Raw genomic sequence first — 13,310 nt, forward strand, 5'->3', positions numbered from 1 at the left:
TCTATCTATCTATCTATCATCTATCTATCATCTATCTATCTATCTATCTATCTATCTATCTATCTATCTATCTATCTATCTATCTATCTATCTACTTTTGGAGACAGGGTTTCTCTGTGTAGTCCTGGTTGTCCTAGAACTTGCCCTGTAGTCCAGGCTAGTCTTATACTCAGAGATCTGCCTGCCTCTGCTTCCTGAGAAACATCTCTTTAAAAACTATGATTGTGATAATTATTTTAGGAGCTGTATTGAACTTACGGTGACTTCAAACCTTATCTCTTTACACGTAATTTACTGGGAAGTAAACCATTTGCTCGTCACACCCAATGTTTTGAACATCACAGGATGGAGAACACTCAAATTTTACTCTGTTTAAGTCAATTTAAAGGTGTAGAATTTCAGGGTGGTTTAGAATTTGGCTTGTGCTAGTGAGTTCACTGATTATTCTCGTAATCCTCTATATAGCTGATTTCTCTGAATCCTTTCATTTCCCCAAGTTATCAATCAAAATATTAACCAATACAGTGCCAAAGAAAAGTCTTGCTCATGTCCTCTAGACCACACTTGAAGATGATAAAACCCAACAAAGGAGGTTTAATGTGACTCCAGCTGTGTATTTGTGTCTTCTCTTCCTGAAAACCATCTTCACTGTCTACAGTCCCATTCAAATGGGTATCGTCCTACCTCCTGCTGAAACGATATGTTCAGGTTTGTCAACAACCTTTGGATTCCCACATGCAGAAACTTTGTATTTTGATCATGTTCCCTCCCCAAGCCTAACTCTTCCCAGATCCTCCCCATCTCTCTACCCAAGCAACTTTATATTATCTCTATCTCCTTTTTGAAAAAAATCTACCAAAACAAAAAAAAAAACACTAATAAGACAAAATTACCAAAATAAAATAAAATGACCCTCTTCCCCCTCCCCAAAAAACTATGAAATTTATCTTGTGTTAGCTAACTACTCTTGGGCATGGGGGCCTCTCCTGGAGTAGGGTTGATATACTCTGTGATGCTTCTTTGGAGAAGACTGATTTTCCCTTTGCCAGCTGGTATCACAGATCGCTTCTTGGTTAGAGTTGGGACCCCATGCCTACTTTCCCTGATTTGAACCTGTGCGAGTCTTGTGTGTGCTACCACAATCTCTGTGAATTCATATGTGTATCAGTTCCATTGTGCTTGAGAGATTGTGGTGCCATCTATCCCTCTGGCTCTTACATGAAGAGCGTCTCCTTGTAGTAGATATGGGAATTAACACACAGACCCAAAACTGGGCAACATGTAGAGAACACTCAGTTCTAAATGGGACCAAGCAGTCAGCCCTAAAATCACATACACACAAGCAACACTAAATAAACTCAGGAGGTTATATTTCTATATATGTATGTAAGAGTAATAAAGAAAAAGAAATCATGAATCTGAGAGGGAAAAGGGGGACAATGAGGGCTGGAGAAAAGAAGGGAGAGAAATGATGAGATTATATTTTAATTTAAAAAATCAAATTAAAATTCTAAAGGGAGATTATACTTTCATTTCTGCAGGGAAAAAAATTTTAAAACCTAGGAAGTATACAACTCAAAAGCTTCAGGCATTCCCTGAAACTGATGCATGTAACCAGCAAGCACTGCTGAGAGATGCTCTCAGGTCAGCCAAGATGTCCTGAAGAGGCCGAGACTAACTGAGCTGCCTGGAACAAACACTTTCGAGCCTACTGAGCTACACGCAAGTTGTGCACTCCACATTTCTAGCCTTAGTGAGCCATTCTGCAGTGGGTGTTTGGTGATGCGTCCGTCTGAGTCATTTCTGCTCCTGTAAGTAACCTCTCACTCACGTTCCTCTATCTCCAATAAACGTCATTGGCTCACAAAGCTGTGCTTTGGTGCTATCATTCCTTTGATCTGTTTTCAGTTCTTTATTTGGTGTGAGCAGACATTTGGTTAGCTCTTCTCAGGAATAGAATCACTCAATACTCACCAACATCATATGAACTGTTATATGAGGAAAGCACAGAAGTCTGGGAAAACTAGATGAAAGCTATACTTCATTAATTGTTCAATTATATAGATTTAGCAAAGGTATTTTGGTGCTGCTGAGGTTTATATATGGTCAACAATTAAAAGTTCACTAGGAATATAGTCTCAGCCCATGTCTTAGAGGCACCTTATTTACATCTTTAACTAGTAATTCAAAAAACAATGACTGGCAAACAAGAATTCTATCTTAAAAGATGATCACCCAAACTCAAATAGCAAAGCATGCAGGCTGGTGGGAGCTCTGTACCTGGGAAGAGATGTAATTTTCCCCCACTTCTCAATGCAGAACCGTCGAAGTCCATTGCTTCCCCGCAAAGCTGCAAAGCCTTCATAGGGCACACTCGATGTTCCTGTCACAAACTGGAGTAATCTCAATCTCTGCTCATTGTTGAACCGTTCCACCGCAGCCCAGAACCAGCGGATCACAAGGTGGCCGTCATGATAACCTGGTTAAAAAAAAAAAAAAAAAAAAAGAGGTCTTGGTGAGGAGAAAGGGAATGTGGAGGAAGGAGGAAGAAACAGATGTGTTAACTGAACCATAGCGTGGGGTCTTTTGATTCTGCCGCTGATGGCATTTAGATAGGCAGGTCTAAACTAATTTATGTAACTTGGTTAAGTTTTAAAACAAGCAGTTTTAGATAATAGCAATTTTACAAAAGAGCTGGGTATTTGAGAAGTTTCTTCTGAGGTATTTATCTAAACAACTGCAATACAACCTACAATAGCCCAGCCTTATATGAGTGTAAGTAATGAACAAAAGGTTCAACAAAGACAGACCATCTATGTTTTCTTTGTTCTGATGTCTTCGCTCTCAGAAACAATATAACATCGGAGAGTCTGGGCTTTAAGATCAGAGAGAGGTAACATGCAAAGTTGGCTGAAGACGATAGGTTCCAAGCAGTCATGACTGCCCTCCAAGAAAAGCTTGTATCCACCACACGGTTGTTCTCTGAGTCAGCCTGGGCTGGGAGCTGCTTTAAGGCGCCATTGAGGAGGCTAGGCTTGAGAGATACAATCATGACAAGGGAAGAGGCATTTGAAGAGAAGGGACACAGTGTGGGTGGAAACTGAGAAAGCTTCGTGAAGGAAGCAGGAATGCATTTGTGTGGTAGCGCAAAGAGAAAGGACATTCTTAGCAGAAGAAATAGATAAGGAAAATGAGAAAACCTGAGGCACCAGGAAGTCAGCTCACACAAGTTATCTGTAGAGTCTGGAGGTCAGGGGATGCTGGGACCTTAGGAATCTTACTGGGTTGGCAGAATACTTAGGCCAGCAGTTTTCTTAACTGATCTGCATGGCAATTTCAAGCGGGTTTTACAACTGAGTGATTGAAGGGGGTTGAGTTGGTGTCTGAAGCACGATTAATAAAAACTGAGAGAGAGAGAAATGGGGATTTAACCTGAGGTCAGGAAAGTAAAACAGCCAGCCACTGGCTCTTACCTTTACCTCAGTCCGAAATGGCGATCCTACCTCCAAGAATCTCAGAATGAGCCTGAGCCTGAGAACTGTCTCCTCCCACTTTATAAACCTTTTAGAGTTTATAGACGTGCGTCACTACTACCCAGTTTCTACAGCAAAGTGTGTAGCTACTGGGATTAAAGGTGTGTGTCACCACTGTCTGGTCTGTAAGGCTGACCAGGGTGGCTGTTTTACTCTCCCAACCCCCAGGCAGGCTTTATTTATTAAAATACAAATGAAATGCCACTCCAGGTGTCCTTTTGTTTTTTCCCCCCTCTGTTACATTGGTTGGGATTTCTTTCTAATATTTTACTTAAGAAGAGAATTTTTAAAAAAATTTTCTATGGTTTATTTAACTTTATTTTATGTGCATTGGTGTAAGGGTGTCAGATCGCTGAAACTGCATTTTCAGACAGTTGTGAACTGCCATGTAGGTGCTGGGAATTGAACCTGGGTCCTCGGGAAGAGCAGTCAGTGCTCTTAACCGGTGAGCCATCTCTCCAGCCCTAAAAAGAGAATTTTTGAGGCCAAATCTTACCAAAGTCTTCTGTGAGTAATAAGGCTGTGTTTTGGGGGGGGGGGAATAACGGTCTGGTCTGATGCAAGTGATGTTTGCAAGGGTACAGAGGTATCCATATTCTGCATTAAGGATTTCTTATGCCAATCACATGCTGAAATAGTATTTTGGACATATTAAATTAAAAGAGATAAATTGCAGTTGCTTGTTTGTACTTTTTCTAATATGGCTATTAAAAAATTTAGTTAGTGCCAGGTGTGCCGGCACATGCAAAATTTAGGCTGCAGAGGCAGGAGGATCTTTGTGAGTTTGAGATCAGCTTGGTCTACATAGTTCTAAGTCAACCAAGGGTGTACAAATAAACAAACAAATGTAAGAAAGAAAGAAATTCGAAACGACACACGTGGTTCATATTCTTTTTCTGCCGTAGATGACTAATCTAAAGTTTCAGGTGTTCTGGGGCAATAATCCCTATATCAACATGAAATAGTCATACTGTAAGAATCACAGTCTGTGTTGTTAAGAAATGGTGAATATAATATGGACAGAAATGAGCTTTATTCATTCAGACCAAAGGGAAGTTCACACATGACTCAGTAAATAACTTCTTAAATTATGAAGAGAGGAAAGAGAGATAGAGAGAGATAAAGAGATAGAGCGAGAGAGAGAATAGTTAGAACTTTGTGGAAGCAAGCATGGACCGAGGCAAAGCAGGCTAAAATTCTCCAGGAAGCGAGAGATGTTTCTCTGACAGAGGACAGGATACTCAAGAGCTCACACACAGGAGGTGTGTTATCTGTGTGCTTTTACACAGCCACGCCAGGGGCTACTGTTGTCTGAAAGAAGTTCAGTTAGAAGCTGTGCAAATAGCTATTTTGTACTGAAGTAAGGATAAGTCTTTGAAGGTTTAGAAAAGTGATAAACAGGGCTCGGGATACTCATTAGTGACACAGCATTTGCTGAGGAGGCACCAGGCCTTAAGTTTAATCCCCAGAATGGCAAATGTGTGAACTACGCAATGGACTACTACTTAGTTATACCAAGGAATGAAATACTAGATCATGCTACAACATGGATGAATCTCAAAAAAGTACAATAAGTCAAAGAAGGCAGACATAGGGACCATGTTTTGTATGGCAGTACTTCTGTGATATTTCTAGAATTGTAAGTCTACTGAGACAGAGTAGAGACGTCCCGTGTCTGAACACGGAAATGAGGGGTGAGAACAGCTGCTTGATGGGTACAACCTTTCTTTAGACGACGAAAGTATTTTAGACCCAGGTAGAAGTCACTGTTACACAGAATTTTGAACGCACTAAATATTATTGAATTGTTTATTTTAGGATGGCCAGTTTTGCACTGTATCAATTTTATTTCAACATTTTTTCTTTAAAACATTTCTTATCAAAAGTGCTGCTGCTCACCTCCCCGGTACTCGGTGTTATTCCTCCAGTCGTTCAGGTCGATTTCAGCAGTACCAGCAATCACCAGCTCCAGCTCCCTTGCATCAAACACGGAGACGAGCCTTGAGTCGACCACCTGGAAGACAATAGCAGCAGCACAGGAGGAGGCTGTAGCTGGTTACTGTTGTTGCTGTCAGGCTGGGAAAGTGACTATCATTTACCACTTGCCCTTTGAAAGGCAGCCATTTCCAAATTCAAGATCATGGCGGTTCTCTTAACACTCATCTCTCCTATCTTACACACGTGTTATAATCTTTACCCCCAGCTCTCTGGAGCCTTAAATGATGTAATTGCATTATAGTCTCAAAATGAGATCACGAGGCCCTGAGGCAGGGTTGGTTAGTGCCCCTAGAGAAGACACACACTGACAGGAGGCAAGAAGCTGTCACCTGGAACCTGGGTCCTTAGCAACAGAATCTGCCAGCGTCTTGATCTTGGACTTGCCCGTCTCTAAGACTGTGGGAAACGGATTCCTGGTGCTTAGAAGATACCCAGTCTATGTTCTTTACTACAGAAGCTCCAGCGGTAGTCACTGACTAGCATGTTAGAACACAGTCCTTTGTAGGCTGGGAACAGAGGGAAAATCCCATGCTTCATAGCATTTCAGACCCTTCCCGATTTCACTAACAATCCCAACTTGATTTTCTTTCTTTTTTTTTTAAATTTATTTATTTATTAAAGATTTCTGTCTCTTCCCCGCCACCGCCTCCCATCTCCCTCCCCCTCCCCCAATTAAGCCCCCCCCCCAGCCCGAAAAGCAATCAGGGCTCCCTGCCCTGTGGGAAGTCCAAGGAACCCCCACCTCCATCCAGGACTAGCAAGTTGAGCATCCAAACTGCCTAGGCTCCCACAAAGCCAGTGCGTGCAGTAGGATCAGAAACCCATTGCCATTGTTCTTGAGTTCTCAGCAGTCCCCATTGTTCGCTATGTTCAGAGAGTCCAGTTTTATCCCAGGCTTTTCCAGACCCAGGCCAGTTGGCCTTGGTGAGATCCCAATAGAACATCCCCATTGTCTCAGTGTGTGGGTGCACCCCTCGCGGTCCTGAGTTCCTTGCTTGTGCTCTCTCTCCTTCTGATCCTGATTTGGACCTTGAGATTTCTGTCTGGTGCTCCAATGTGAGTCTCTGTCTCTGTCTCTGTCTCCTTTCATCGCCTGATGAAGGTTAATATTCAGGAGGATGCCTATATGTTTTTCTTTGGGTTCTCCTTATTTAGCTTCTCTAGGACCACTAATTATAGGCTCAATGTCATTTGTTTATGGCTAGAAACCAAATATGATTGAGTACATCCCATGTTCCTCTTTCTGGGTCTGGCTTACCTCACTCAGGATAGTGTTTTCTATTTCCATCCATTTGTATGCAAAATTCAAGAAGTCCTTGTTTTTTACTGCTGAGTAGTACTCTAATATGTATACATTCCATACTTTCTTCATCCATTCTTCTATTGAAGGACATCTAGGTTGTTTCCAGGTTCTGGCTATTACAAACAATGCTGCTATGAACATCGTAGAGCATATACTTTTGTTGTATGATAAGGCCTCTCTTGGGTATATTCCCAAGAGTGGTATTGCTGGGTCCAGGGGTAAGTTGATCCCGAATTTCCTGAGAAACCGCCACACTGCTTTCCAAAGTGGTTGCACAAGTTTGCATTCCCACCAGCAATGGATGAGTGTACCCCTTTCTCCACAACCTCTCCAACAAAGGCTATCATTGGTGTTTTTTATTTTAGCCATTCTGACAGGTGTAAGATGGTATCTTAAAGTTGTCTTGATTTGCATTTCCCTGATCGCTAAGGAAGTTGAGCCTGACCTTAAGTGTCTTTTGGCCATTTGAACTTCTTCTGTTGAGATTTCTCTGTTCAGCTCAATGCCCCATTTTATAATTGGGTTGATTAGCCTTTTACGGTCTAGTTTCTTGAGATCTTTATATATTTTGGAGATCAGACCTGATTTTCTGAAGTCATATTTACGTTTTCAAGTTATATTGCATGTCTTTCACATGAGATTGTCATGCATTTCTTGCAGCTCCCCTCCCCTCCGTTTCCTTGCCCTCCCTGCTAAGGATTGGGCAGAACTCTGTGCTATGGCTTTCCATCTTCTGCCAGGTCCGCCCTGCTCAGCGGAATGTCTCCAGTGAGGCCGGCTTTGAACCAACAAGTGGCAGACACTGAATTAGAAAAGAAACCTCTTAAACTGACTTTCTAAATTAAAGTATAACGACACCGTTTTGGGGCATGGGAAGTCTAGCTGCTGTCTGTCTTCTCAATTTCCTGCTCAGCCTGACGACATGTAGCAGAACAGATGCCCGGCAGGAGAGGCTAGTACTCCCTAGTGCTTCTGCTTACTCTGCTTCAGTGGACTGAGGGAAACGCCACATCCGCCTAGCTACCCAGGAAACACTGGATGCTTCCTCACCAGGCACAACAGGGCCAAACCAATGACAATTCTCTGAGAATATTTAACTTCTGACAGGGCTTGTATTCACGGAGAAGTCTGGCTGTCCATCCATCCGGCCCAGCTACAGGTTCCACCCCCTCTGGGCGTGAGACCTTAAACCTTGCCTCTCTCGCTTCGTTCTCTCTGTGCTGAGCTATTGAGGTTTTGCTCCTCACTGAGCTCCAGGAGAGGCACAGGTTCCACAGCAGAGCACTGTGGCTCACTTTCCTAGGTCACCTGGGGTCTTACCTCGTAGAAGCCCCTCACCAAGGCTTCGGTCTGCTGCACCACACCGCGCTCCACCCGCCACTTCACCATTCTCTCAATGTACTCCTTTTTGTTCTTCTCCGTCACCTGCGTGTTGGCTCCTCCAGACTTCAGCTCTCTCTCTGTTACCTTGCAAGTAAACGGGAGGCTCGTTATGCCTACCAGTCAGCTTGTCTCCCGAGGAGACATTTTTGTTTAGGGCGACAGTGCAAAAAGGCCCTTTTCTTTCCCTGGAAGTTACCAGGAAAGTTTTTGTTGTTGGAACCCCATTTTTAAATATCTTTAGAAGAGCTATACTCTCAACACTACGGCCAGGTATTCGATGTCTCTAAATCTCAATTAGGGCAGCAGATTGCGGCTGTTACGCGGCAAGCCTTTCCTTGGGCACCCAATGAGAAGAAGAAAAGCAGAAGCAGGTAGAAAGATTTGTTTCTCCGAGCTGGCTGCAAACATGGCTAGGAAGCAGACCACGAAGGAGCAGAGCAGTCTCCACTCAGCATGAGCTCATGCCTCAAAAGACAAACTCATCAACCGGGAGCTAGGCTCTGTCTGCTGCTTTTCATGTACTAGAGATATAAAAATATACTCCATATGTTTTTCTAAGCTAATACACACATAAATATACACATAACACATACATATACAGCATATACTCTGTTATTCATTATCTTTTTCTCTGAAAAATATATCTCAGAAATGTTTTATCAGTTTAGATATCATTAACCCATCCTTTGCTGTTAGCGGTGTTCTCTATTTGTGTTTTATGACTTAGTATGAAATTTGAATGGGTCTCCCACCCATTTGGCCAACAGATTTAATATTATATTAGTAAATTCTTGCAGCAAATACATGGGAAATTTCTTGTTATGTAGTATTGAGACCTATGCATACTGAAGGACTAAGTGGATGCAGTAAAAGAACTATTACATAGTTTTGAAGATACCTTGTATCTTATAGTATATTTGGATTGTTTAATGATTCATGGTTATATTTGATTTTCAAAACTCCTGCATAGGAAAAAAAAACAAAACAAAACTCCTGCATAGGGTAGAGCCATATCATATTGTAGGACCATCAAAGTGATGGAAGGAAGGAAGAGCCCCTGGCAGTGCTGTTCAAAAAAGAAGTCCTGGGGCCGGGGAGGCGGCTCGGTAGGTGAGAGCACTTGCTGCTCTTGCAGAGGACATTGGTTTGAACCAGTGAGATTCTTGTTACTTAATTTAAAAATAAAATCCCATTAAAGTATGATTCAACACTCCTATACCTGAAATTGCTTATATGAGCACATGTGATACAAAAGGTCCGGCAGTATGGGGCAAACCAGATCTCTGGTCACTAATGTCATCAGCAACATTAGTCACAATAACCACCAGGATGACAGAAACAGACACTTGTTTAAACTATCTAGAGTCAAAATCACAAAATAGAAATTATCTGGTATTTCCCAGGAGTTAGGGGGTGGGAGGAATTAAAGGGTATGGTTTAATCGGTAGAGTTTCAGTTTTGCAAGAATTTCTAGAGATTGGATGCCAAACCATGGGAATGCACTTAAGAGCGCTGCAGTGTGCACTTAAAACCTTCTAAGATGGCTAAGCTTTTTTTTTTTTTTAGCTTAACCATAGCAAACAACAACATGTCTTTTCCAAGTCCACATCACACAAACCTGTCCAAAAACTTCTTCATTAACAGTGAAGGTGAGATCGAGAATATCTGTGATGTTATTGTCCTTCATCCACTGCAGACTTTGGTGGAATTCCTCATCTAAATATTCTAGGTCGCTCAAATCACAGGGCCTGGGAGAGTCAAAGGCAGCAAGAAAATGAGTGAACGAAGGTCTTCCGGACCTCATTCTAAACATGATTATGCTTATTTTCAATAAAGCACAATCAGTTTCATAATTACTTGATAATTCTGAGTATATTGACGAAGCAGTAACTCAATAGTTTTAACTTATTCAATCGTTTCCCTTAGAAAAGAAACTACTAAAGTTTCAATAATAAAAAATGAATTAATTATTGACTCATAGGTAACTAAAAAACAAGTCAGTCAATGTAATACAATATTCACAATGTTACCATTTCTATATAAATGAACTAATGTCCATTATACAGTTTAGTTAATAGAGTAATTTCTTTTTCTTTTTTTCTTTTTTGGTTTTTTGAGACAAGGTTTCTCTGTAGCTTTGGTGCCTGTCCTGGAACTAGCTCTTGTAGACCAGGCTGGTCTCGAACTCACAGAGATCCGCCTGCCTCTGCCTCCCGAGTGCTGGGATTAAAGGCGTGCGCCACCACTGCCCGGCAATAGAGTAATTTCTTTTTTTTAAAATTTATTTATTTTTTAAGGATTTCTGCCTCCTCCCCGCCACCGCCTCCCATTTCCCTCCCCCTCCCCCGATCAAGTCCCTCTCCCTCATCAGCTCGAAGAGCAATCAGGGTTCCCTGACTGTGGGAAGTCCAAGGACCACCCACCTCCATCCAGGTCTAGTAAGGTGAGCATCCAAACTACCTAGGCTCCCACAAAGCCAGTATGTGCAGTAGGATCAAAAACCCATTGCCATTGTTCTTGAGATTCTTATACCTACATAAAGTCTCCCAATGCCATTTTGTTACATTAAAAGGTATGGAAAATGTATAGGCACTCAGAACAAGAAATAGATGGAAACTTATTAGAAATGGTTGGAGCCAAATTAGCAAAAAGGCCAGAGACATAAGAAAGGTCGGCGCTGTCATCCTGCAGAAAGCCTGGGCAGAATCATTCTACAGGACACTTACAGCTTCAGGAGTCCCTTGTAGAAGGGCCTTGTAAAGAAAGCATCCAGGAGATACTGATGGATCAGAGCCAGCCCCAGGATACGACCACTAAATCTGAACCTGCAACACAGATAAGGCAGGGAAGTGTAAGAGTCAGTAGGAATTTACATTACTAAGAATCTTCATTTGTACTATTTTTTAAATTTGTATTTTTATTGACGCTTTATTTATGGAAATCGAGGTTGAACCAAGGGCATCACATGTCCTAAAACATGTGCTGTAATCATTGGGCATCCCTTCACCCGGTTCAATGAGTTCTGTATAGTATTCATCTTAAAGAGTTCAATGAATCTGCCCATTGATGATATAAGGAGACATCAATTCTTCTTCATATTCTTTACCATAAACAACGGTCGTGTGGTTTGGATGTCCTAAACAAAACCTTCTGTGTTCCAAGATGAGACTACTTTTACTTATTTAAGAAGAGGAAATGCTGAGGAAGGGAAACTGAGGAGTCTGAAATATAAAACCCAAGTTAGACCCAAAGAGAACCTAGACCCAAGAAAACAGAAACCCGTCCCTCTGAACAATGTGTTTGTTTAGATATTTTCTAATGTCACTCCATGCTGGGAGGTGGAGGTGACTATCAATAACAGATGGCTGTTAGTATTCAAAGACAGTGGGAGACAGTTCCATGCAATTACAATGTGATGACAGGGAACCTGACTGACCATTGCTATTCAATATTGCCAGCTACACCATCAAAGAACAATGTGATTGCTAGGAAGAACCGGTCGTGTAGACCCTGCCACCTACAGATATAAAGGCCCTTACTGATTTCAATCTTTGTTGAAGCAACTTTTTCTCTAGACATTTTTCTAGAGAACTGCTTGGCTGAGTTGCAAGGCTACCTGTAGCTTGCCCTCAATTTGGCTGCTCTATGGAGTTTCCTGTCTACCGTCCTGTGGCTTACTTGCTATGAAGGCTTTGCTTTTTCTGCCCCTAACTCCAAAACTGGAGTACACCTGTTTTCTTTCTAATTAGGTTTTCACCTAACCATGGCCTTTTCTGGCTCCAGAGGAGCTAGGTGGCGTATCGATAGATATAGCCATCACTATGGCTTAGGTGTGTCTGTTCCTAGTGAGGTTCCAGTAGTCCTCCTGCCCAGTTAGGTGACTCTTCCAAATGGGTTTGAATCCTTAGAATTTGTCAGAAGCTGATTTTGCAGCTGATTTTTGTGTTTGTATTCCTGAAGATAATGGAGTATTTGCAAACTCTGAAAACAGTGTGCTTGGTTTTGAGGCAACTTCTTTGCCAGGTGTTCATGCATCTGCCCTGGCCTCCCAGTCACTATGGTGAGGAGATACTGACATCTTTACTCAAGACAAGTCTCAAGTCCACATGTGGCTCTCGACCCAGCGGCTTTTCCGGCGGACTAGGCCAGCCCCAAAGGGGTCCTCGCCAGAGGACTGTGGCTCATTTCCATCTTCGTGTTGTTGTTAAACTAGTTTATTTTATTTTTATACTTTGAAATTCATAAACGTATACAGTGCATCTTAATCATAGGTGCCCCATACTTCCTCCTTCTAGGCCATCTCCTCTTCTAGCTCATAATCTCAAAAAAGGATAATAATTTTAAAAAGAAAAATAAGAGGACTTCAGTATAATTGCATCATTTCCCCCTTCCCTTTCTCCTCCCTCCAAACTCTCCCACATAATCCCTCCCCGCTTTCTTTCAAATCCATGGCCTTTTTTATTAATTGTTGACAAACACACACACACACACACACACACACACACACACACACACACACACCAAGCCCATATGCACATGGCTGTGGGGTTATGCACTGACTCAGGTATCCTGCCAGGGGCAACACTTTATAGAAAAGTACCGCTTCTTCCCATTGCCATCATCAACCACCAACAGCTACTCAGTTAGGTGAGGCCTTAGGAATACATCCCACCTCCATGCTGGAATTTCTGGTCAGTTTATCTACGCAGGTCTTGGGCAGCTAACCAGAGCTGCTGTGAGTTTGTATGTATAATGGAGAAGTCATGTCCAAAGGACAGCAGTTCACAGCACCCCTCCCCCAGAAGGAGCCTAGTATTTAAAACCGAGCTACCCTGGAGTCTGATGACCATGAACAGAAACAACCACAATTCAGGGAGGTGCTTGATTTGCCACACCCTCAGGATGAGAAGAATCTCTTGGAGACAGTTGTGGAATGAGAGAAGGCCAGATGCCAGTTCAAACAAAACAAAACAAAAAAAAAAAAAAAACAAAAAAAACTGAAAGCATCTGGAAGTGTGGCCCAAGAACTGAAGTGTACAGAGAAAGATCTGTCCCCAGTCCCTGAAGTGTACAGAGAAAGATCTGTCCCCAGT

General features: G+C 42.2%; 1 protein-coding gene across 6 annotated transcripts in view; it reads right to left on the minus strand.

Moving 5' to 3' along the window:
* Positions 1–13,310, minus strand: part of Hecw1 (HECT, C2 and WW domain containing E3 ubiquitin protein ligase 1) — a 247,068-nt gene that overhangs the window by 2,923 nt on the left and 230,835 nt on the right. For all 6 annotated transcript variants that reach the window (XM_026788346.1, XM_026788344.1, XM_026788345.1 and 3 more), the window contains 5 exons: positions 10,944–11,042; positions 9,836–9,965; positions 8,155–8,301; positions 5,433–5,547; positions 2,281–2,479 (listed from right to left, as the gene is read on the minus strand). In XM_026788346.1, the coding sequence (XP_026644147.1) occupies positions 2,281–2,479; positions 5,433–5,547; positions 8,155–8,301; positions 9,836–9,965; positions 10,944–11,042 (690 nt within the window). The remainder of the gene's footprint in view (positions 1–2,280; positions 2,480–5,432; positions 5,548–8,154; positions 8,302–9,835; positions 9,966–10,943; positions 11,043–13,310) is intronic.

Source organism: Microtus ochrogaster, unplaced genomic scaffold (genome assembly GCF_000317375.1).
Source record: "Microtus ochrogaster isolate Prairie Vole_2 unplaced genomic scaffold, MicOch1.0 UNK2, whole genome shotgun sequence".
Classification (NCBI taxonomy): Eukaryota; Metazoa; Chordata; class Mammalia; order Rodentia; family Cricetidae; genus Microtus; species Microtus ochrogaster.